The sequence below is a fragment of the Podarcis muralis genome, chromosome 1 (genome assembly GCF_964188315.1).
Source record: "Podarcis muralis chromosome 1, rPodMur119.hap1.1, whole genome shotgun sequence".
In the NCBI taxonomy this organism is placed as follows: domain Eukaryota; kingdom Metazoa; phylum Chordata; class Lepidosauria; order Squamata; family Lacertidae; genus Podarcis; species Podarcis muralis.
In genome coordinates, this window is record NC_135655.1 from 127532708 (window position 1) to 127558451 (window position 25744).

The 25744-nt window shown below is 46.5% G+C and overlaps 1 protein-coding gene across 2 annotated transcripts in view; it reads left to right on the forward strand.

The window, feature by feature from the left end:
• The window catches only part of CYP20A1 (cytochrome P450 family 20 subfamily A member 1), a 42183-nt gene that overhangs the window by 6207 nt on the left and 10232 nt on the right, over positions 1-25744 (forward strand). For both annotated transcript variants that reach the window (XM_028701916.2, XM_077918220.1), the window contains 8 exons: positions 2889-3034; positions 5392-5559; positions 9569-9647; positions 12128-12243; positions 15110-15164; positions 18168-18288; positions 20598-20709; positions 22963-23027. In XM_028701916.2, the coding sequence (XP_028557749.2) occupies positions 2889-3034; positions 5392-5559; positions 9569-9647; positions 12128-12243; positions 15110-15164; positions 18168-18288; positions 20598-20709; positions 22963-23027 (862 nt within the window). The remainder of the gene's footprint in view (positions 1-2888; positions 3035-5391; positions 5560-9568; positions 9648-12127; positions 12244-15109; positions 15165-18167; positions 18289-20597; positions 20710-22962; positions 23028-25744) is intronic.

The window sequence follows — 25744 nt, forward strand, 5'->3', positions numbered from 1 at the left end:
GGTTAAGAACAGTTTCAGGTTAAGAACGGACCTCCGGAACGAATTAAGTACTTAACCCGAGGTACCACTGTAGTTGTTTATCTCCTTGACATCTGATGGGAGGGCGTTCTTCAGGGAGGGTGCCACTACCGAGTAGGCCCTGTGCCTGGTTCCTTGTATCTTCATGTCTCGCAGGGAGGGAACCGCCAGAGGCATCAAAAGCAGGACACCACAGACGTCAAACAGAAGCCGAGGTGGCTTCTGCGAGTCCATAATATCCCGCTGAATTTGGCACAGCCGAGTGGTGTGGTGTTCAAGCCACCGTGAAGCTCATTGGATGACCAATGAGACGCCTCTTCTGCCTAACCTACCTCACAGGATGGTTGTGAGGATTAAATTGGGAGCTGTGAAATCTAATGCAAGAAATTAAGTGCGGAAAGGCATGTGTTCGGGTTGAGGTGGCACCGTGAGGTAACCTTGGTGCTATTGTTGCCCCTCACAGGGGTATGAAAGGAAAATAAGTTAGATGTGGATTGCACGGCACTATAACTGCCCCAAGACCTCCGGGTATAAATTCAATAAATACAGTGGTAGCTCGGGTTACATACGCTTCAGGTTACATGCTCTTTAAGTTAAGGACTCCGCTAACCCAGAAATATTACCTCAGGTTAAGAACTTTGCTTCAGGATGAGAACAGAAGTTGTGCTCCGGCGGCGCAGCAGCAGCAGGAGGCCCCATTAGCTAAAGTGGTGCTTCAGGTTAAGAACAGTTTCAGGTTAAGTACAGACCTCCGGAACGAATTAAGTACTTAACCTGAGGTACCACTGTAATAATAATAACTATAATTAAGAATGGCTACGCAAGGGAGACTGGATATTTGAAGACACAAGAATTACAAGCAATTTGTGACCTAACACGAAACGTTCCTCTTTGGACTCTCAGTCTACTTTGTTTTGTTTTTGCTTTTATGCTTTTCCAGTCAAAACTAATACAATTGGTTCAAACAGAAATTGTTTTAAGCTCCGTAAGAACAGCTTCCCGCGTATTGCAACCTGCATTTCTGACAAGCAACCCCAGGGTCACGGTGGTTGTTGTTATTTATTAAATTTGCATACCGGCCTTCATCTGAAGACTGCGGGAAGGTTTGTGACCTAAAAACACAAGGAGAAAAACACAAAATACCTGACGACGAGAGGGGGCCTGTTTCAAATTTGGAGAGAGTGCCGTGGGCGCCGTTAACAAAATGGCTGCCATGGCGTCTGTGTGGCGTAACGCCAAATGGCTGCCACATCTGAAAGGACGGAAAAAGATACCGGACCACATAATGGCTGCGGGGTGTGCCTCTTTCCACATGAATGGGGAGAAAAGGTGCCTACATCAGACGCCATGCTTGCTTGCAAACAGAAGCTTTTTGCACTTTTCCTCTTCAGAACGTGGCAGAGGGTGGGTGCCCAGTCTGGGCATCAGTAAAATGATCGGGAGTGTGTGTTCAGTGTCGGAAAGGCTGAGCTGGCGTGGACAGAACCTGAAAGGGAATAGCAAACAGCCTCTTATGCATTTAAGACTTGATTTTTGAAGGGATATTTAAGGAGACCTTTTCAGGGGGCACACTGTTATCCACGACAGGCCCATGAGTACGAGCATTTTGAAATGCTTCTGCACACATTCCTCAGTGCGTTCCCTCCGGTGTTTCCTGCCACGGTCGTAATAATGCGGAGGTGCCTTTTTCGTGCGGTAAAAACCCTAGACTATGGCAAGGAGGGGTCTCTGCGGAGAGTGCCCGCTGCATTTTTCCTAATTGAATTGAACGGCAGATGGCTTGGAGTTTTTGGCAGTGCTGGGCAGGGGATATCGCCGGCCAGCAAGGTGGCTTGCATAATAAGTGGATTCTGCCGCAGCGCTCCTAACTGCTCTGCTGGCTTCTAATTTATCTCCCATGATTGAAAAAACTCTTTCAAAGAGGACTGCCTTGGTGGTCTTGTCAAAGTGTGTCTCGGAAACTAAAATGGAGGGCAGGGCTACAATTGTATGGAAGGCACGGAAAGGTTAAAAGGGTAAAGGGACCCCTGACCATTAGGTCCAGTCGTGGCCGACTCTGGGGTTGCTGCGCTCATCTCGCTTTATTGGCCGAGGGAGCCGGCGTTCAGCTTCCGGGTCATGTGGCCAGCATGACTAAGCCGCTTCTGGCGAACTAGAGCAGCGCACGGAAACGCCGTTTACCTTCCCGTCGGAGCGGTACCTATTTATCTACTTGCACTTTCACGTGCTTTCGACGTGCTAGGTTGGCAGGAGCAGGGACTGGGCGACGGGAGCTCACCCCGTCGTGGGGATTCAAACCGCCGACCTTCCGATCGGCAAGTCCTAGGCTCTGTGGTTTAACCCACAGCGCCACCCGTGTCATTAAAAAAGGCCTGCACATCCCCAAAGACAAGAGTCCCAGCAGGAAAGGTTAGTCATCCATAAATCTATTCCAGGGGTAGCTAATGTGGGGGTTTCCCCATCAGCCCTAAACAGCATGGCCATTGGCATGGGTCTAGCCAGCATTTTTGTTGGGGGGGGGGGGCAGAACTTCAGTTAGCTATGTATTTTTATTGTTTCGTATTGATTTTTTGGGGGGGTGGCAGCTGCCCCACCCTGCCCTCCCCTTGGCTACGCCCATGGCCATTGGAGAGGGATGGTGGGAGTTGTAGTTTAGCAACGTATTAAGGGCACCGTGTTGGCCACCGCGATCTGCTGTACGAGGAGCATTGGTAGGTACAAACTCTGCCCTGATATTTTTTGGCAAGGAAGCGAGAGAAGTAGAAACTGTAGAAATGTTTTGACGGACCTACACGTCACTGAATACAGCTCTTTTTGGGGACGTCGGAGGGATTTCTGTTGGATTTTGGATTTTCTCTCCCTCTGCCTAGCGGATCCCTTTGAAACGATGCTGAAGTCCTTGTTGCGGTACCAGTCTGGCCTCGGCGGAGATGCCGGCGAGAGCGTCTTGAGGAAGAAGCTCTATGAAAACGGAGTGACCAAGTGTCTGCAGAACAACTTCTCAGCCATTCAGAAGGTGAATCGCCTAGTCTTGAGGGCTCACTGTATTGTTTGGTAGCAATGTGGGTGGTGGGTGTCTGTCTGAGCAAGGCAAGTCCCTTTTGAGGCACCGCCAAGGTGGTGGATGTAATGAGATGCCAAGTTATTAGGGTTGTTGTTGTTTAGTCGTTTAGTCGTGTCCGACTCTTCGTGACCCCATGGACCAGAGCACGCCAAGCACTCCTGTCTTCCACTGCCTCCCGCAGTTTGGTCAAACTCATGCTGGTAGCTTCGAGAACACCGTCCAACCATCTCGTCCTGTCGTCCCCTTCTCCTTGTGCTCTCAATCTTCCCCAACATCAGGGTCTTTTCCAGGGAGTCTTCTCTTCTCATGAGGTGGCCAAAGTATTGGAGCCTCAGCTTCAGGATCTGTCCTTCCAGTGAGCACTCAGGGCTGATTTCCTTAAGAATGAATAGGTTTGATCTTCTTGCAGTCCATGGGACTTTCAAGAGTCTCCTCCAGCACCATAATTCAAAAGCATCAATTCTTTGGCGATCAGCCTTCTTTATGGTCCAGCTTCTATACATCACTACTGGGAAAACCATAGCTTTCACTATACGGACCTTTGTTGGCAAGGTGATGTCTCTGCTTTTCCTAATATTGCTGTTGCTAAATCTTTCTTCATTAGCATGCAGAAATCTGCTTGCTTCCTCCCCAGTTAAACCTTGCCCATTTACTTCCATCTTACATTCTTTAAACTTTGCAAAGCATTGTCTTGGCCCAGAGTCCCATCTGTGCTCTGAGATGTGGAAGCTCCCAGGTGAGGTGGCATCCACATGGACTTCTTTCTTGGAGGGAGCAGCTTCATACTCTTGTCTTTGGGGACAAGAGCGGGTGGCGCTGTGGGTTAAACCACAAAGCCTAGGACTTGCCGATCAGAAGGTCGGCGGTTCGAATCCCCGTGACGGGGTGAGCTCCCGTTGCTCGGTCCCTGCTCCTGCCAACCTAGCAGTTCGAAAGCACGTCAAAGTGCAAGTAGATAAATACCAGCGGGAAGGTAAACGGCGTTTCCGTGGGCTGCTCTGGTTCACCAGAAGTGGCTTAGTCATGCTGGGCACATGACCCGGAAGCTGTATGCCGGCTCCCTCGGCCAATAAAGCAAGATGAGCGCCACAACCCCAGAGTCAGCCACGACTGGACCTAATGGTCAGGGGTTCCTTTACCTTTACCTTTCTATGATGCAAACTACTAATAATTATAAATAGCAGAATGTAGGCACCCTATATATAGAAATGAGCAAACCAGTGATATTTTAGGGAGCAGGCTAGCAGGCGGGGTCCATTACTTACATCATAGGAGCCTACACAACACAAAACACTGTTCTTGGTTTTTTTTTAGAGGAGGAAAACAAGAAAAAAAATATTCTGAATGAAACAGTGGATGTATCATTTTTGTGGTTTATGCTGTGGCCACAGACATGTGATTTGATGGTGAATTTGGGGTGACCCAACGCAAAAATCCTGAGGATCCATGTGGATCCGTGCTCTGTAACCACGTTTTTGTACCATTGCGGCCCCATGCAACAGTGGGTGTGTGATTTTTTTGGTGTAGCCATGGACATGCTATGTGATCTGATGGTGAATTTGGGGTAATGTAAAAATCCTGAGGATCCGTGGGCTTTTACCTCCCCCCTCCCAGGCAGCCTCCGCTAGCACCCCTCATCTCTCTTCCGATCCCAACGATCAGCTGTTTCCTTTCAACACTCCCTTCCCTCTTGTTTGCCTTACTGTCTTTTCCTTAGCTGGGGCAGTTTTTTGCTCTTCCTTTTCTTCCAATTTCTCTCCTTATTGCTTTAGTCTTCCTGTTTCCCCCCTTTGCAAGTTTGCTATCTTTACCTCCCCCCTCCCAGGTCTTTATCTCTAGTGTCCCTTTATCTCTAGTGTCCCTTATCTCTCTCCTCGCAAACAACCAGCGGCTTTGTTTCAACACCCACTTCCCTCTTTCAAAAAACAAAAAAAGCATGATCTGCTTTTTGCCCCTGGGCAATTCGGCTCCAGGGACCACTCATCCGCTCCACAAGACGCATAGACATTTCCCCTTACTTTTTAGGAAGAAAAAAAATGCGTCTTATGGAGCGAAAAATACGGTATATTGTGGCATTTTTTTATTGGATCAGATTGTTAAAAGGTGTGCGATCTTCGTTGTTTCTTCAGCTTGCAAACTGCCTTGCATATCGTTATATAGAAAGGCGGTCTAACAAATTAAAAGCGAAATGAAATATCGATAGCCGTTGGGACAAGTAATAAATGCTTCCTTTACTTTAGTTCGTTCTCGAAGTAACTTTGGGGGCAAAGCGATGGGTTTGACACAGGATCTCTCTTCTTTTCTTCAAGCTGTCAGAAGAGCTTCTTGCAAAATGGCTGTCCTTCCCCGAATCTCAACATGTGCCCCTCAGTCAGCACATGCTTGGCTTTTCGATGAAGGCTGTCACTCAAGCCGCAATGGGCGGCAGGTTCGAGGATGACCAGGAAGTAATCCGGTTCCGTAAGAACCACGATGCGGTAAGCGTCTGGAAGGGGAGAGAAAGAAATGTTATTTCTCAAGTTCTTGCTTCTGATTGTCTTGCAAACCCAGCACTTTTTGATTCCCGGGCACATTTAGCCTTAAACAGTTTAGGCCAGAGTGGATAAAAATCGCTGCTTTAAAAAAAAAATTAAATCAGATTTTAAAAAATGTAAATCGGATTTTTAAAAATTTAAATCGGATTTTTAAAATTTTAATCAGATTTTTAAAATAAAATGCTTTTGGAGGAAAAATCTTTCTAAAGATAGTTTTCTGTTTAAGTCACGTTATAGTTCAAAGGCTATTCATCAGGAAGTAAGAATTTGTTTTAAGTTTTTCATGTGTGCTAAAACTCAGTCTAAGTTCTTTAAAAAAAAAGTTTAACCACATCAGTTTATGCTATAATGTTATTGTTTTAGTTAAATAGTTTAAATTGTTATTAAGGAAATGATTGCTTTTCTCCTTACAATTAAGTACTGCAGGAAAGTTGTCCAAATATAAACAATTAACTTATTAAACCTCACAATAATTTCATAACTATGTATTTCTAATAGTATAACCAAATCAGTAATTTTTTATATAACTGTGAAAACTACTCTGAAACTTTATTATTCCAAAAATGAAACCTTCATCTGATTGTAAATATTAAGATGATACCAGCAATAATGAGTCTTTCTGTAAAAAAAAGATTTAATTCAAGTCCTACTGACTAGTGATTTAAATTGTGATTTAAATCAAATCCACCCTGGTTTAGACACAATCTCTCTCGCAGAGAGACAGTCTCTGGGAATTATTGGAGCCGGCATAGGCAAATGCGGCCCTTCAGATGTTTTGAGACTACAATTCCCATCATCCCTGACCACTGGTCCTGTTAGCTAGGGATGATGGGAGTTGTAGTCCCAAAAACATTTGGAGGGCCGAGTTTGCCTATGCCTGTAGTGGAGATAAATGCCTGTAGTGCAAGTAGATAAATAGGTACCACTCCGGTGGGAAGGTAAACAGCATTTCTGTGCACTGCTCTGGTTCGCCAGAAGTGGCTTAGTCATGCTGGTCACATGACCCGGAAGCTGACTGCAGACAAACACCGGCTCCCTCAGCTAGTAAAGCGAGATGAGCGCCGCAACCCCAGAGTCGTCCGCGACTGGACCGAATGGTCAGGGGTCCCTTTACCTTTATATGATGCAAACTACTAATAATTATAAATAGCAGAATGTAGGCATCCTATATATAGAAATGAGCAAACCAGTGATATTTTAGGGAGCAGGCTAGCAGGCGGGGTTCATTACTTACATCATAGGAGCGTACACAACACAAAACACTGTTCTTGTTTTTTATCTTATATTTTGGAAATGTACATCCAGTTTTCCCCCCTTTAATTTTTTGGGGGGGCTCCAAGAGAGTGGGGCCCTAAGCTATAGCTTGTTCAGTTTATACGTAAATCCGGCACTGCTCCCACCAGCTGCAAGCTAGAGATTAAGGCTGTGGCGGACCTTTTCTTGGTCTTGCAAGGCTGTGTGACAACAAACCGAGCCCCAGCCTTTGCCTCCAACTCCAGAGGAAAGATGGGGACTGATGTTTTTGACGCCCAAGGTGTCCAGAGCGGTAGGCTTGCGTGGAGAGGAGGGGCAGATTTCTGCCAACCGCCAACTTTGCCGAAACGAAACTATGAACCCCTCGTGGAGACATTCGCACATAGCCACTCGGCCAGCTTCCTAAGCGAGCATGGATTTGAAAATGAGCTTTTTTGCACCCTGACGTTCTCGTTGCCATGGATCTGATTATGCCTTTTGCTCACAAATAAATATAATTTCACACATGCAGTGGTACCTTGGTTCTCAAACTTAATCCGTTTCGGAAATCCGTTCCAAAACCAAAGCATTTCAAAACCGAGGTGCGCTTTCCCATAGAAAGTAATGCAAAATGGATTAATCCATTCTAGACTTTTCAAAGCAACCCCTAAAACAGCAATTAACATGAATTTTACTATCTAACGAGACCATTGATCCATAAAATAAAAGCAATGAACAATGTACTGCAGTCACACAATCAATCAATAGCTGAATTGGGTTCCACACAGTCACAAAAACAAAAAAAGAGACACAAAAACGCAAAATATCGTATTTATTGCTGTATAAGACTCACTTTTTCCCTCCTTAAAAGTAAGGGGAAATGTGTGTGCGTCTTATGGAGCGAATGCAGGCTGCGCAGCTATCCCAGAAGCCAGAACAGCAAGAGGAATTGCTGCTTTCACTGCGCAGCGATCCCTCTTGCTGTTCTGGCTTCTGAGATTCAGAATATTTTTTTTCTTGTTTTCCTCCTCCAAAAACAAGGTGTGTCTTGTGGTCTGGTGCGCCTTATAGAGCGAAAAATACGGGTAAATAACAAAAACAGACCTCAGCATAACACTCAAAACAGAAGTGTGGCATTCAAATCGGAAGCGTAACACTCAAAACGGAGCACGTTCGGCTTCCGAAAAAGACTCGCACACCGGAACACTTACTTCTGGGTTTGCAGTGTTTGGGTTCCAAGTTGTTTGAGTCCCAAGGCGTTTGAGAACCAAGGTACCACCATAGTTGTAATTTCTGTTGCCATGATCCCAAGCCCTGTATTGCTGACTTTTGTAGCCGATCATTTGTTGGAAGGAGCATCCTGGCTCTGTTTCAGCAGCACTCTTATGGGCCATTCGGTGTGATTTATCCCGAGGGATTAATCTGCCCACTTTCTATTAATGGAGCCTTACCTTCAGCTGTGCCAGTAGCTGCTGCGTAAGCCTTCCTCCTTGGAAATACCGCTCTAATGCAGTAGTCGTCAATCTACACCTAAGGCACGTTGGCTTGGATCCTAAGGTCAGTTGACTTAAGGAAGTTCATGGAAGAAGTTTCCCTCCCAAACCTGCAGTTACCTGCAAAAAACACACCCCTCCACCCCCAGAAGGGACGAGGGTGGCGCTGTGGGTTAAACCACAGAGCCTAGCACTTGCCAATCAGAAGGTCAGCGGTTCGAATCCCCGCGACGGGGTGAGCTCCTGTTGCTCGGTCCCTGCTCCTGCCAACCTAGCAGTTCGAAAGCACGTCAAAGTGCAAGTAGATAAATAGGTACCACTCCAGCGGGAAGGTAAATGGCATTTCCGTGCGCTGCTCTGGTTCGCCAGAAGCGGCTTAGTCATGCTGGCCACGTGACCCGGAAGCTGTACGCCGGCTCCCTCGGCCAATAAAGCGAGATGAGCGCCGCAACCCCAGAGTCGTCCGCGACTGGACCTAATGGTCAGGAATCCCTTTACCTTTTACCACCCCCAGAAACCATAGCTAAGGGAAATAAGGAGCTCTTGCTGAGCCATGTGGTTGGGGAAACCTTTTATTCAGTAAAATTCCTTACGTTTTGTTTTAGGATTCGGGCCAATGAGAGCCAGTCTCTTATTACAATTACAGTGGTACCTCGGGTTACAGACGCTTCCGGTTACAGACGCTTCAGGTTACAGACTCCGCTAACCCAGAAATAGTACCTCTGGTTAAGAACTTTGCTTCAGGATGAGAACAGAAATCGTGCGGCGGCGGCGCGGGAGGCTCCATTAGCTAAAGTGGTGCTTCAGGTTAAGGACAGTATCAGGTTAAGAATGGACCTTCGGAACGAATTAAGTTCTTAACCAGAGGAAGAGTTTGGATTTGATATCCCGCCTTTCACTTCCCTTAAGGAGTTGCAAAGCGGCTAACAATCTCCTTTCCCTTCCTCCCCCACAACAAACACTCTGTGAGGTGAGTGGGGCTGAGAGACTTCAGAGAAGTGTGACTAGCCCAAGGTCACCCAGCAGCTGCATGTGGAGGAGCGGGGAAGCGAACCCAGTTCACCAGATTACGAGTCCACTGCTCTTAACCACTAAACCACACTGGCTCTCCGGTACCACTGTATAGCACTAAAGCCCTAATTTTTATTTTTCCGGGGAGTCTGATTTAAGACAAAATGCTTAATAAGACTTGGAAAGATAATGCGATTCATCTGCACTTGTTTCAGATCTGGTCAGAAATTGGAAAGGGTTTCTTGGATGGCTCACTTGACAAAAGCATGACTCGAAAAAAGCTGTATGAAGACGGTGAGTTTAATCTCGGGGTCCGCGCATTAGCCCTGCCAGGTGTCAATGCGACAATCGCATCCAGGCTGCAAAATCCATTTTCTTTTTGTGTGTGTGGCTGAATTAGGTATGCTTGCCTATTTCACAGGAGATGCCCAGAATGTCTTCAAATCAATAGGCCTTCAAATCAGAACGTCCTCAGACCATTGCTTTGGATTTGGTTCTCTTGTAACTGTTTCCACAAGCAAGAAAGAAAAACTTCATCCCTGCCACTGCACAGAGAGGCTTAAAAATGTGAGGTTAAGGGTAGTTTGGTTTTAAGCAGAACTTCCAGGAGCCCTGGAGCTATTGCTCCAGCAATCTACTGTAGTACAGCCTCTGGCAAATTGAATAAGGCAGGACGTAACTTTTCAAATACTTTGTGCTGTCCTTTGCAGGCAGCTTGTTGTCCAATGCAGCTATTACATCAGATCGTTTGCCTTACCGAGGTGAACTACACGCAGCTAAGAACATGTGGTTCTTTTTTCTTTTTTTTAAAAGATATTTATTAAAAAAAATTAAACAATAAAACAAGCTTCACATTCACAACCAAAAAGAGAAAACACCGTCACAATCAGTCAAAAAAAAAACCAAAAAAGAGAAAAAGTACAATAACCCCCCCCCCTACAAAATAGAAGAAAAAAGACATGGAAAAATGAGAAGAAGAAAAAGAACATAAAACACCAATTCCTTAGATGTTGTTTTCATAACCCTCTTTCCAGACTTCCTCACATCTCCCTTTTCTGTGTTCCCCTTTACAAATTCTTGTTCAGCAATACTTCACCCTCCTTCCAATCATATTTTGTATTTGTACATTTCACCCATTATGTCTCCAGTTTCCCTTTATTATCAATTGTTTAATTTGGACATAACGTTATTCTAGCTTCACCTTTGTTCTTATTCTTTTTACATACTCCTTTCAGCTATGTCACTAATGCCATATTATCTTTATACCCTGCATCATTCTAACATTCATACAGTTTACAATACTTTTGCAAATAGTCTTTAAATTTCTTCCAGTCCTCTTCCACTAGCTCTTCTCCCAGGTCTCGGATTCTGCCAGTCATTTCTGCCAATTCCATATAGTCTATCAGTTGCATCTGCCATTCTTCCAGGGTGGGCAAATCTTGTGTCTTCCAAGAACATGTGGTTCTTGAACCAGTCCAATAATCCCTCTCTTCATTCATCTTCCCACTCCCCAAATCAGTGTGCCCATTAAGTGGATTGCACATAGCCAAAGGCCTTTACACTTTAAAATAAACTGGGCACATTTTGTGCAATACTTTTCGTATCTGTAGGAGGGGAGAGACTCTGGTTATTGGTTTAGTCTGAGAGCAGCTACCTGGTGACCCACAATACAGTCATATCTTGGTTCTCAAATGCCTTGGAACTCCCAAACGCTGAAAACCCAGAAGTAAGTGTTCTGGTTTTTGAACGTTTTTCGGACGCCGGATGTCTGACGTGGCTTTGGCTTGAGTGCAGGAAGCCCCTGCAGCCAATCAGAAGCCGCACCTTGGTTTTCGAACATTTCGGAAGTCGAACGGACGTCCGGAACAGAATTACCGTATTTTTCGCTCTATAAGATGCACCAGACCACAAGACGAGCCTAGTTTTTGGAGGAGGAAAACAAGAAAAAAAATATTCTGAATCCCAGAAGTGAAAGCAGCAATCCCTCTTGCTGTTCTGGCTTCTGGGATAGCTGCGCAGCCTGCATTCGCTCCGTAAGACGCACACACATTCCCCCTTACTTTTAAGGAGGGAAAAAGTGAGTCTTATAGAGCAAAAAAATATGGTATGTTTGAGAACCAAGGTACGACTGTATGTTGTTGAACCCCCAACTTCTATAACCCCCCGATAGCATGGCCTGCCATCAGGGATGATGGGAGCGTTAGTCTAGCAACGGGATCCCTGGTAGCTATTATTATTCTCTCTCTCTCTCACACACACATTTTTTTAAAGGGCACAGTAAGCAATAAACAACGTCTGCATTTACGTGCCAAGAAAGTGATGCTGAGATCTCTTGACAATGCGCTCTCTGCTCCAAAGGGGAGCTGCATGCAAAGGGATTCCACCTCTTCAGAGTCCAAGATGGATGGTGGCTAAAAATACTGTACTCAGACTTGGAGTGGTTTGTAACTTTAGGAATGTTGTGGCTCAGTATTCAGCTGCCTTGTATGGGAGGAAGCGTAGAAAGACAATTACAGATTTATTCAGTATTTGCTTATTGGATTCTGCTGAGCTCCAACTCCCATCAGCACCGGGGAATGGCCAGGAATGATGGGAGTTGTCGTCCTTCAACATCTGGAGGTCCAAAGGTTCCCCACGCCTGATCTGTAACGCGTGAAGCAGCCCTCACGAGGGAGCGGACTGCAAACCGCCTGGCAGGGTGTGTCAAGGCGGACTCTGAGACAATGTCCTCTGCCGGCTAATGAAAGAACCGTTTTGTTTTCCTGTGCCCGAAGCTCTGGTGGACATGGAGTTGGTCTTGAAGAAAGTGATAAAAGAACGGCAGGGGAAGAATCTCAGCCGAGACATCTTCATAGACGCTTTACTGCAGGGGAAGCTGAGCGACAAGCAGGTATCTACATCTGTGCTGTAATTAACCATTAATGGAAGTCCCGCTAGACCTGCTGGTAATTGCATTCTGCTGGGCTTGATTAATTTAATTGCCTGCATTGTTTCTCCCGATTTTAATCTTCATCCGAGAGAGGAAGAGAGAGGGGCGGGAGAGGGTTTTCTCCTTTTGCAACCTTGAAGCTTTAAATACCGTATTTTTCCCTCTATAGGACGCACTTTTCCCCCTCCAAAAATTAAGGGGAAATGTGTGTGCGTCCTATGGAGCGAATGCAGGCTCCTTGGCTTCAGCGATAGCAACGCGAAGCCTCTGAAGCGCAGAGGGAGCGTTCCCTCCACGCTCCGGAGGCTTCGCGTTGCTTTCGCTGAAGCCTGGAGAGCGAGAGGCGTCGGTGCGCACCGACCCCTCCCACTCTCCAGGCTTCAGGGATAGCCCCCTTAAGCCTTTGGAGCGCAGAGCGAGTTACCGCTGCGTTCTGAAGGCTTCAGGTTCCTTTTGCTGAAGCCAGGAGAGTCTTCCTCTCCCGGCTTCAGCAAAAGGAACCCGAAGCCTGAGGAGCGCAGCGGGAACTTGCGCTGCGCTCGGAAGGCTTCAGGGTTAGCCACGCGCAGCCCCTCCGGCAGGGAGAGGCTACACGCGGCTATGGCTTCTTTAGCCCCGCGCAGCCTCACCCTGCCGGAGGGGTTGCGCGCAGCTATGGCACAAGCCAAGACAGCGAGCGGGATGGATCCTGCTCGCTGTCTTGGCTTGTGCCATAGCCGTGCGCAACCCCTCCGGCAGGGAGAGGTTGCGCGCAGCCTGTACGCTGCTCTTTGGGGCTGGGGGGGGGGAATAATATTTTTTTTCTTGATTAGGTGCGCCCTATGGTCCAGTGCACCTTATGGAGCAAAAAATACGGTATATAGATTTCTATTTGATTGCTCTCTTTGCTTTCGTCCCGAGAGAAGCGTTTGAAGCAGCTACTTCTGCTTAACATGGCTCCGTGCAGCATTGACCTTTGTGGGGGAGCGGCTAGCCCGCGGCTTGCAAGGCATGCTGGTCCAAGTCTCTCAGGTTCCATGTTTGAACCTCAGGCCGCCATCTTGGAATCCTTGAGCAGCCGGCATTTAAAGGCCGCTGCTATGACTCGTCCTCCTGAATGACTCAGAAGCACCTTCTGTTCCAAGCATGACTTCCTCCCTGGAGGGAACCGCCAACTCAAGTCGAGTGAGCATGTTCCTTGGCAAGGTCATTGCTCGTCCAAAGGGAGACCCTTTGGGCAAGCAGTCTGGGAACTTTAATAAGGCACAGCATTCATGACACCAACTTGAGTTCAAACCCCACTCAGGGGAAAGGGACAGGGTTGGGGCCCCCTTGCCAGTTTGAAAAGCCACTCATGTCGGGAGCAAAAGAGAGGGTGATCCTGAGACTCGAATGTACGACACTTGCTCCACAGAGCAGCTCATTAGCCATTTGACCACCACAGCAGTTGAGCACCTTCGCTGGTACAGTGGTACCTTGGTTCTCAAACTTAATCTGTTCCAGAAGTCCGTTCCAAAACCAAGGCACACTTTCCCATAGAAAGTAATGCAAAATGGATTAATCCGTTCCAGACTTTTAAAAACAGCCCCTAAAACAGCAATTTAACATGAATTTAACAGCGATTTAACATGAATTTTAGGTACCCCCTGCCCGTACGGGCCAGTCTTGACAGACTCTAGGGTTGTGCGCCCATCTCACTCAAGGGGCCGGGGGCCAGCGCTGTCCGAAGACACTTCCGGGTCACATGGCCAGCGTGACATCGCTGCTCTGGCGAGCCAGAGCCGCACACGGAAATGCCGTTTACCTTCCCGCTAGTAAGCGGTCCCTATTTATCTACTTGCACCTGGAAGTGCTTTCGAACTGCTAGGTTGGCAGGCGCTGGGACCGAGCAACGGGAGCGCACCCCGCCGCAGGGATTCGAACCGCCGACCTTTCGATCGGCAAGCCCTAGGCGCTGAGGCTTTTACCCACAGCACCACCCACGTCCCTAACATGAATTTTACTATCTAACAAAATAATTGATCCATAAAATGAAAGCAATAATCAATGTACTGTACTATAAAATAAAAAAGACAGTATTGTAGATTATAAAAATTAAAATTATTATTATTTTCTTACCTGCAGTGATGATAGTCATTGTTTGGATGGGGGGCTTTTATCCATTTCCACAGTCACACAATCAATCAATCAGTAGCTGAACTGGGTTCCACTGAGTCACAAAAACAAATTAACCAAAAAAGCCTCAAAAACACAAAATAAATAGCAAAAGCGCCAACCTTAATCAGTTCTGGAAGTCCATTTGACTTCCGAAATGTTCAAAAACCAAGGCGCAGCTTCTGATTGGTGCAGGTGCCCCGGAAACAATAGCAGACAGCCGCATTGGACGTTCAGCTTCTGAAAAACGTACAAAAACCAGAACACTTACTTCTAGGTTTTCAGCGTTTGAGAACCAAGGTACCACTGTACACCCTATTGAACACAGTGGTTCACAAATATGAGGGTTCTTTGTGTATCTGTGTAGGTTTTTGAATTTTTGCGTGACGTTGCACATTTTTTCTACCCAGAACATCTGTAAAGGGGCTATGGAAGATAGGTCATTCCTTCTGTTCCCAAGTTTTTCCTACTATATCTGTAATTAATAAGTATAGAATTAATTCCAGGTCCTAATATTGTTATTTTTTTACATATTCTAAACAAACTATTTCGAATATATACTATTAATAACTAGAGCGATTACTCAGATCCTGCTATTTTATTATTTGTCCCCTCAGCCAAGATTTTTGATGGGATAGTGACAATTTTTACCATGTACTGATTCGGTCTCCCTGAACCAGACTTTGTTTCCTAGATTTTGGAAGACACAATGATATTCTCACTGGCGGGGTCCATAATCACAGCTAAGTGTAAGTATACAAAATGGAACATAAAGCTTTGTGCAACTGAGGGGGGAAGGCTTGTGCCTGTGAAAACTCAAGACACAATAGATTTTAGTCTTCAAGGTCCTAGGCCAATGGAAATATAGAAAAAGTCCAAAATAGTTTACTGGGGCAGAAGATAAGGCTTCAGTAATACAGTTCCAGACATTGATATAGGCATACAGCTTGTCGGCTTTGCAGATACAGATATATACAAATATTTCTGTTGATGCAGCAGTTCAAGACTTAACACAGACTCCGACTCCCAGACAAACCCACTGATTGACCAATGAACTGACATGCCTTAATCAGCTGGCTTGGCTGAGACAGAGGGCTTTCTTGGTAGTGGCACCCACCCTGTGGAACGCCCTCCCTTCAGATGTGAAGGAAATAAGCAGCTATCCTATCTTTAAAAGACATCTGAAGGCAGCCCTGTTTAGGGAAGTTTTTAATATTTAATGCTGTACTGTTTTTAACACTTGATTGGGAGCCGCCCAGAGTGGCTGGGGAAACTCAGCCAGATGGGCGGGGTATAAATAAATTATTATTATTATTATTATTATTATTATTATTATTATTACTCTACACCTGTGGGCTTATACATGGGTTGATTTGTGCCCCAGAAGGAAATTAAACCCTTCCTCCATGTCCAGTTCTTGCAACATACTATGGTTGGTGAATTAGGACTAGGATGTCTTGGGTTCAAATCACTGCTCAGCCATGAAGCTTAATATTGCCAGCTGCCCTGTGATCCTTGCATGAAGGATGGTACATAAATTTAATTAATTAAAATGGATGACCTTGGGTCATTGCCTTTCCAGGCTAACCTACCTTGTAGAGTTGTCCCAAAGATAAAATGGGAAATCCCCACATACTGAGCCCTGATGAAGGACAGAATATTATTTTGATCATTATATCAGAATCAGGTTTCACTTGATTGGGGTGGCTTGAGTAGGGGTGAGATTGGTCCCCATTCATCACATGAAGCCATTTTCTACAAACCACAGCCAACTGCCCCTTACCCAATGCTGTACATGCCATTGGGCATGGCGCAGGTAGAGACATGACTGCAGATGCATGGTCATGAGCCTTAAAAGTACGCTTTTTGTTGCGTGCTGGCGAGGGAGGCTTGCTGTCACAGACTGTCAGCAGATTGGTGGTAAAAACAAGCCAGCTGGGATAATGGAGCTCTCGGTAACGCTGAAGGAATGGGTTTCCCAAATCTAAAGCCTGACTGTGCAGTCAGTCTGAAACAGGCCCCAAAATCCCCATTTTTCCTTCTCCAAGGGTCCATTAGCTAAAAACCATTAACTTGAGCACTTGAGCCAATGTATAACAGGAACCCAGCTGTATAAACAAAGCCCTCTCCTTTATCAGTCCGTGACGCTTAATGGATGGCCTTGTCAGTTCCGAAGTGGAGACGGGACGGCAGAGCTGGGGCTTATCTTATCTTGTAGGTTGTAAATATCCTGACACACTGACCCACAGACTCTGCAAGACAGGGTCTGTCAGCCCCCATAGCTGGAGATAGAGATGGCGTCAAGGGAAACTCCTATAGCTGAGTGACCCTCTTAACCCCAAGATTACAGGAACAGGAACATCTGTTTATGGTCATGGATGTCAACTTACGTGTATGAACGTACGAGGCTGGATTCCTGGGGAAGGGGGGAGAGGGTGCCTGGAGGATATATATACTGTGTGAAATTTCTCTTTCTTCGGACTTGCTGTGAACGGACCACGCAAGTGCCTTTCTGCTACTCCAGAGAGCAGAAATAAAGAACTCTTTCTCTGAATCAACCTTGGTGTCTTTTGACTCCTTCCTCCCTCTCTGGGAGCAACGCTCACCCTAAGGTAAAGGTAAAGGTACCCCTGCCCGTACGGGCCAGTCTTGACAGACTCTGGGGTTGTGCGCCCATCTCACTCAGGAGGCCGGGGGCCAGCGCTGTCCAGAGACACTTCCGGGTCACGTGGCCAGCGTGACAAAGCTGCATCTGGCGAGCCAGCGCAGCACACGGAAACGCCGTTTACCTTCCCGCCGGAGTGGTCGATATTTATCTACTTGCACCCGGGGGTGCTTTCGAACTGCTAGGTTGGCAGGCGCTGGGACCGAGCAACGGGAGCGCACCCTGCGGCGGGGATTCGAACCGCCGACCTTTCGATCGGCAAGCCCTAGGCACTGAGGCTTTTACCCACAGCGCCACCCGCGTCCCTGTCAACGCTCACCCTACCAATCGGTAAAGTCTAAGAAGGCTACAGTGCAGCTGACTCCTGCACTAAATGGGGCATGGGGAAACTTCTACAGGTTTGAAGTTGCTGCCTAATTGCAGATAGGTGGAAACATTAAGCCTCATTTGGCTTGGGTCCCCCCCTCCCAGCGCGGTTTGCCATGCTGCAAAGGAAAAATTGGTTGCCTGACACCATAGCGATGTCGGTTGATTGACAGGTAGGCGGTCTCCCACCCACCTGTCAAAATGGCCAGCCTGTGGGATGGATCCATATCCCTGTTCTAGAGGTCTCCAACTCCTTCAAAAGCTATTCTAGCATAGGGGCTATGAGCTAGAAGTCTATCACCTAAATCTGGGCTCTGCTTTAAACTCACTGGATAGTTTTCAGCAAGCTACTATCTCCCCGGCCTCCACCTGCAATGTGGGAATAATAATAATTGTCTACTTTACAGGGTGGTTATAGCGCTGGCTGAATCTTACATGTGGTGCACTTAGGAGAAAGCACTTCATAATTGCTAAGTAGCGGCCTTACTTCAAAAGAACTCTTTAGGCTTTTGAAATGTCCTTCTGGCTTTTGCAAGCATATATTTTCATTTCCTCAGAACAGCTGTTTCCTCTTTGTGGGTAGCACTGCTTCGTATGATCTGATCTTTACATTCTGCGTTTTTGCTTTCTTTTTTTAGCTACCGTATAGGAACTGTAAATCGAAAGGAAGAAATTGCTGACTTAACATATCCTCTCGTCTTTTTCTTTTTTTATATAACAGTGTGCACCTGGGCAGTTTATTTCTTGACTACCTCAAAAGAAATTCAGGAGAAGCTTTACAAGGAGATGGACCAGGTTCTTGGAAAAGGTCCAGTTACACCTGTGAAAATTGAGCAACTCAGGTATTCACTAGGTTGTGTGTGTGTTTTATGGCTGTGCTTGGGACTCAACAGCTACAACTTCACTGATAACCTAACCAGTTTTGAGAGCAGGATTGTACCACACACCCCTGCACCTCTTCCATGCTGTTGCGGTTTGGCATGTAGGAATCTCACGCAGGCAAATTCAGCTTGTGCAGTTAAAGACGATTTGGCGCTTGTGTGCAGCAGCATAGCTGGCAACCGTCCCTTATTTGGCGGGAAACTCCCTTATCCCAGGGCCGTTTCCCGCTGCTGTCCCGGATTGATGATATCCCGTAAATTTCCCGGGTTTCAAAGGAAGCAGCTCCTCTCCCTCCCTCCCTGCCGGCCAGGGAGGAGGGAGGCTCCAACTGTGTTGCTTGGCTGCGTTGCTCACCCAATAAGGAGTCTAAGAACGACTGGGGGGGTGGAGCTTGCATGCCTTGTGCCGATCAAATCGGCCGCGTTGCCTGGGGACTCGCCTTTGCTCAGCGCTTCCCAGCGGAGAGGTGACGGTGGTTTTCCTTGCTGCATCCCCTTTGCCGGGTTGCTGCGCTGTGGGAACCACCGCTTGAGGCTTCGTTTGGCTGCTGGCTGGGCTTTCTGCCTTTGGCTCGGAGGGGCTCAGAAGTTGAACATACCTGTGCTCGGAATCGGATGGCTACGTCATCGATGGCCCACTCACCTTTGCTGGGGAAAAGGTCTGGAGCGGGGGCACGTGGTGGGGGGAAAGGAAAGGAGCTGGTTGAGTACAATGGCGGGTGGCGATCTCGTGGGGGGGGGCTTTTGGATTTGTTTTGGAGGCTCCTTCGATTGACTGTTATGGGGGAAAGGCAAGGAACTGGTTGACTAAAATCCCTTATTTTCATAGAATCATAGAATCATAGAGTTGGAATAGACCACAAGGACCATCGAGTCCAACCCCCTGCCAAGCAGGAAACACCATCAGAGCACTCCTGACATATGGTTGTCAAGCATATCCCTTATTTTTGAGGCTGCTGGTCCCTTATTTTCAAATCTGTAAGTTGACAGCTATGTGCAGCAGACCTACTTCCAAGTAGACACCTGACTTCTTGCAGTCAGGAAAGTGATAGGGAAAGTCCCGGGCGAATTTGGATTGCAGTTGGCTTGATGCAATGTCATCCTTTAGCCTCTCTGCAAACAAATCTGAATGAAGGCCTGACAACCTCCCCATGAGTTTTATGCAAACAAATCAGGATGAACGCTCAAGAAGCCGGTCATCCAGACTGACCTTGCACTCCTTCCCTTGCACTTCAAGGGAAGTAATAGTGCCACTGTATTCTGCTCTGGTCAGACCTCACCTGGAGTACTGTGTCCAGTTCTGGGCACCACAGTTCAAGAAGGACACTGACAAACTGGAACATGTCCAGAGGAGGGCAACCAAAATGGTCAAAGGCCTGGAAATGATGCCTTATGAGGAACGGCTAAGGGAGCTGGGCATGTTTAGCCTGGAGAAGAGGAGGTTAAGGGGTGATATGATAGCCATGTTCAAATATATAAAAGGATGTCACATAGAGGAGGGAGAAAGGTTGTTTTCTGCTGCTCCAGAGAAGCGGACACGGAGCAATGGATCCAAACTACAAGAAAGAAGATTCCACCTAAACATTAGGAAGAACTTCCTGACAGTAAGAGCTGTTTGACAGTGGAATTTGCTGCCAAGGAGTGTGGTGGAGTCTCCTTCTTTGGAGGTCTTTAAGCAGAGGCTTGACAACCATATGTCAGGAGTGCTCTGATGGTGTTTCCTGCTTGGCAGGGGGTTGGACTCGATGGCCCTTCTGGTCTATTCCAACTCTATGATTCCTTCTGTTACTCTTACACCAATTTCCTTCCTCCTTTCTACGTTTTGTTTAAGTCCAGATATAACCATGGTCAACACAAACCAGAACTGAAGTGGGTTTGCAAACCTTGGTTATGAGGCAATCTTGTAACATTAGGCCCTGATTTTTAAGCAAATCCATGGACCAGAGGTGGAACTGAAAGACTCAGGGTAGCATGGAGTACGTGAGCCCCACATCAGAATCTGTGCTTCTTTTCTTCAAAGCATGGTTAGCAATTTGGGAATGTTTTGTGTCTGTGTTCTGGCCAGTCAAAATGCAATTTGTACGCTAATGGATTGATCCTGATACAAGTTGCGCTGTAACTTAACATGAAGCCCTGGGTTTTTGCCCTTACAGAATCTAAGAAGCCAGCTTCAGGAGTCTGAAGAAGTGTGTCCGATGGGGTTTTCATTGTTGTTGCCGCCTTTTTCTTGTTTCAAACGAAAGGTTTGCAGTGGGTTTCTCTGTTTGCAGATATTGCCGGCAGGTTCTGTGTGAGACGGTGAGGACATCAAAACTGACACCAATTGCAGCTCGGCTGCAAGAGCTGGAGGGCAGCGTTGACCAGCATATTATTCCCAAAGAGGTAGGACTGGAAGCCAGCGCTCAAAGCCTCCCTTTCCTTTAATCAGAGAAAAGTCATTGTTAACATTTGTTAAAGGTTGGAAACGTCTCAGAGACATTTTGCATGAAAAAGAAATAACGATATTTAGATTTGAGGACTGAAAATAATGTTTGCTCATAGAAAGTGGATTTGTTGGGTGTTATATGGGATTAGGGATGCGGGTGGCGCTGTGGGTTAAACCACAGAGCCTAGGACTTGCCGATCAGAAGGTCGGCGGTTCGAATCCCCGCGACAAGGTGAGCTCCTGTTGCTCGGTCCCTGCTCCTGCCAACCTAACAGTTTGAAAGCACGTCAAGTTGCAAGTAGATAAATACCTCCGGCGGGAAGGTAAATGGCGTTTCCGTGTGCTGCTCTGGTTCGCCAGAAGTGGCTTAGTCATGCTGGCCACATGACCCGGAAGCTGTACGCTGGCTCCCTCGGCCAGTAAAGCGAGATGAGCGCCACAACCCCAGAGTCGGTCACGACTGGACCTAATGGTCAGGGGTCCCTTTACCTTTATATTGGATTGGATGAAGCGAATATTGTTTTTACATAGCAGACATAGGAAGAATCAGAAGTTCTTTACTTTCTGAATCTTATTTTTCGATCTTTCTCTTTTAACCTCTTTCTTTCTTTCTTTCTTTCTTTCTTTCTTTCTTTCTTTCTTTCTTTCTTTCTCTATTTCTCTCCCCCCCCCTTTTTATGTTTTTATTGTATCTAGATCAAAGTCTTAGTTTGGTTCAAAAAAGGGGAAAGATACTAAGTTTTGTATTTTTCCTCTATAAGCCTTAATAAAATTTATTTTTTTTTAAAAAGTATTTTTTTTTAAGTCTCCCTTTCCTATGGATGAAAGCTAATATTTTGTTTTTATTATAGGAATGCTTAGGTAGAGGTTTATGCATGAGGTTAAGAAACCAGGGTGTTCTTTTTCCTGTAAGCCAGGCCATCAGATCACCGCTATCAGACCCTTCGTGTAAACCACAATTTAAAAGGAAATCTCCTAAGTAACCTTGGTTTCCTGTATCACCCAAGCTATGGTTACTTCCTTCATTTAAATCAAGGAGAGGCAACCAAAGGCCCGGGGGCTGGATGCAGCCCAATCGCCTTCTCAATCCGGTCCGCGGACGGCCCGGGAATCAGCGTGTTTTTACATGAGTAGAATGTGTCCTTTTATTTAAAATGCATCTCTGGGTTATTTGTGGGGCATAGGAATTCGTTCACCCCCCCCAATATAGTCCAGCCCCCCACAAGGTCTGAGGGATGGTGGACCGGCCCACGGCTGAAAAAGGTTGCTGACCCCTGATTTAAATGGTACATTCACATCCTCCCTCATCCTGACCCCCTCCCCCAAGCTGTGCTTAAAGGTAAAGGTAAAGGGAACCCTGACCATTAGGTCCAGTCGTGACCGACTCTGGGGTTGCACGCTCATCTCGCTCTATAGGCCGAGGGAGCCGGCGTTTGTCCGCAGACAGCTTCCGGGTCATGTGGCCAGCATGACTAAGCCGCTTCTGGCGAACCAGAGCAGCACACGGAAACGCCGTTTACCTTCCCGCTGGAGCGGTACCTATTTATCTACTTGCACATGATGTGCTTTTGAACTGCTAGGTTGGCAGGACCAAGCTGTGCTTGCTTGGAGCCAAACCCCACTTTTCTCTAGGCAAGCATGCTCAGGATTGCATCCTGAGGTCCGCTTTAGCAGAGAGCTTCAAAGCATTCCTCACATCCGAAGGGAAGGCTCAAATGAGCCAATCTGAAAGACAAACTAGAACAAGACGTCTTCCATCAGTCTTCTTTTAATCAGCTTGCCTAGAAGTGTCTATCTTATTTCCATTCATAAAACGAAGCCTGCAGGGCCTGGTTTTTTTTGGTTTTTTGCATTCCTTCATTGAAATACATTCCACCACCACCACCACCACCCAAATAACAGCAGTGTCTTATTGCTGGCTTTTGCTAGCAAAATACCACCCCCCCCAAAAAAAACCAAAAAACAAAAACCAACCCACTCCTTTCAAATTTAGCAACTGGAAATTAGACTGGTTCACTTCAAATTCATTCTGCAAGGTGGCTGGATTTTGCATGAATAAAGCTTATTCAGTTGACATTCTGTACCAGTTTGCTTGGGAGAGAGGCCTGTTGAGAGGCACAGAATCCCACTGCAAAGCCCGCAAATGTGTCCAGCAAATGTGGTGTGTCATCTGACCTGGCTAAAGTGATGCATTTTTCATTTCGTTTCAGACTCTTGTGCTGTATGCGCTCGGTGTGGTGTTACATGACAGCTCGACTTGGCCGTTGCCCTATAAGTATGGAAACACAAGTAACTTTATCTGTTTCTGTCTTTCCCCTTCCCTTCCGGCTGATTTTGCCATGTGTTTCTAAATGGATGGTTGGGTAATAATAATAATAATAATAATAATAATAATAATTTATACATACATACATACATACCCCGCCCATCTGGCTGGGTTTCCCCAGCCACTCTGGGTGGCCTATAGCAAAATATTAAAATACAATAATTCATCAAATATTAAAAGCTTCCATAGCAGGGCTGCCTTCAGATGTCTTCTAAAAGTCAGATACAGTGGTACCTCGGGTTACATACTCTTTAAGTTAAGGACTCCGCTAACCCAAAAATAGTGCTTCAGGTTAAGAACTTTGCTTCAGGATAAGAACAGAAATCGTGCTCCGGTGGCGTGGCGGCAGCAGAAGGCCCCATTAGCTAAAGTGGTGCTTCAGGTTAAGAACAGTTTCAGGTTAAGTACGGACCTCCGGAACGAATTAAGTGCTTAACACGAGGTTTATTTCCTTGACATCTGATGGGAGGGCATTCCACAGGGCGGGCGCCACTACCAAGAAGGCCCTCTGCCTGGTTCCCTGTAACTTTACTTCTCACAGTTAGAGAACCGCCAGAACACCCTTAGAACTGGACCTCAGTGACCGGGCTGAATGGTGGGGGTGGAGACGCTCCTTCAGGTATGTTGTTGTTTAGTCATTTAGTCGTGTCCGACTCTTCGTGACCCCATGGACCAGAGCATGCCAGGCACTCCTGTCTTCCACTGCCTCCCACAGTTTGGTCAAACTCATGCTGGTAGCTTCGAGAACACTGTCCAACCACCTCGTCCTCTGTCGTCCCCTTCTCCTTGTGCCCTCCATCTTTCCCAACATCAGGGTCTTTTCCAGGGAGTCTTCTCTTCTCATGAGGTGGCTAAAGTATTGGAGCCTTCAGCTTCAGGATCTGTCCTTCCAGTGAGCACTCAGGGCTGATTTCCTTCAGACTCCATGGGGCTCTCAAGAGTCTCCTCCAGCACCATAATTCAAAAGCATCAATTCTTCGGCGATCAGCCTTCTTTATGGTCCAGCTCTCACTTCCATACATCACTACTGGGAAAACCATAGCTTTAACTAGACAGACCTTTGTTGGCAAGGTGATGTCTCTGCTTTTTAAGATGCAGTCTAGGATTGTCATTGCTTTTCTCTCAAGAAGCAGGCGCCTTTTCATTTCGTGGCTGCTGTCACCATCTGCAGTGATCATGGAGCCCAAGAAAGTAAAATCTCTCACTGCCTCCATTTCTTCCCCTTCTATTTGCCAGGCGGTGATGGGACCCAGTGGCCATGATCTTCGTTTTTTTGATGTTGAGCTTCAGACCATATTTTGCGCTCTCCTCTTTCACCCTCATTAAAAGCTTCTTTAATTCCCCCTTCAGGTATATTGTACTATTTTAGAGGCAAGGGGGAGGACTGCATGTTGGAATTCTCCCCAGTGTTGTTTTTTTTATATATACAAAAAGCCCTGCGCATGGAAAAATAGCATGTGGAAAAAGAAGTCTTCTCTTGACCTGGCTTCCCAGGATAGCTCAGTTGGTAGAGAATGAGACTCTTAATCTCGGGGTTGTAGGTTTGAGACCCATACTGGGCAAATGTTTCCTGCATTGCAGGGGGTTGGACTAGATGACCCACAGGGTCCCTTCCAACTAAGGGACCCTGTGGGTCATCTAGTCCAACCCCGTCCAATGTAGGAATATGCAGTTGTCCCATACGAGGATTGAACCTGCAACCTTGGCGTTATTGGCACCACGCTCTAACCAGTTATAACTAGTTGTTATTATTAGAGTGGTACCTCGGGTTAAGTACTTCATTCGTTCCGGAGGTCCGTTCATAACCTGAAACTGTTCTTAACCTGAAGCACCACTTTAGCTAATGGGGGCCTCCCGCTGCTGCTGCGCCGCTGCTGCACGATTTCTGTTCTCATCCTGAAGCAAAGTTCTTAACCTGAAGCACTATTTCTGGGTTAGAGTAGTCTGTAACCTGAAGCGTATGTAACCCAAGGTACCACTGTATTTATACTCTGCCCATCTGGCTGGGTTTTCCCAGCCACTCTGGGCAGCTTACATTAAAAAATGGTAAAACATTAAGACATTAAAAAATTCCTGATACAGGTTTGCCTGTCGTCTGAAGGGAACGAGGCAGTCTTTCAGGTATTTGGAGCCTAAGCCATTTAGGACTTTAAACAGTAACGTGAACACCTTGAACTGGGCCCAGATATGAACTGACAACCGGTCTGTTGTGCTGCTTGTATGGGATGGCGAGAGGTGAAATAGCCTCTTGCCATATGCTCGATGCTCTGGAAATAGCCTACAGCTGTATTGCGGAAGACCTCGATGCCTTCCTTTTTAACAGACGGGAGGTTTTAGAAGTGCGGGAGAACATCCCCCCCCCCCCCGATACAGTCCCAGGAGATGGTTCTGAACGTGCAGTTCCGTTCTATATTTTTTTGAACCTAATTAAACCAGTGGTTTGTTTTGAATTAATTTTATAATGAATGATTTTAGAGTGTTGCGTTGTACTGTTGTACTGTTTTATTGTTGTTAGCCGCCCTGAGCCCGGCTTCGGCTGGGGAGGGCGGGATATAAATATTATTATTATTATTATTATTATTATTATTATTATTATTAAACATCCTGGGTGAGGCGAAAAGCCCCTTTTGTTAAGACGGATTTGCACCCTTGCTTTCAAACTCAGG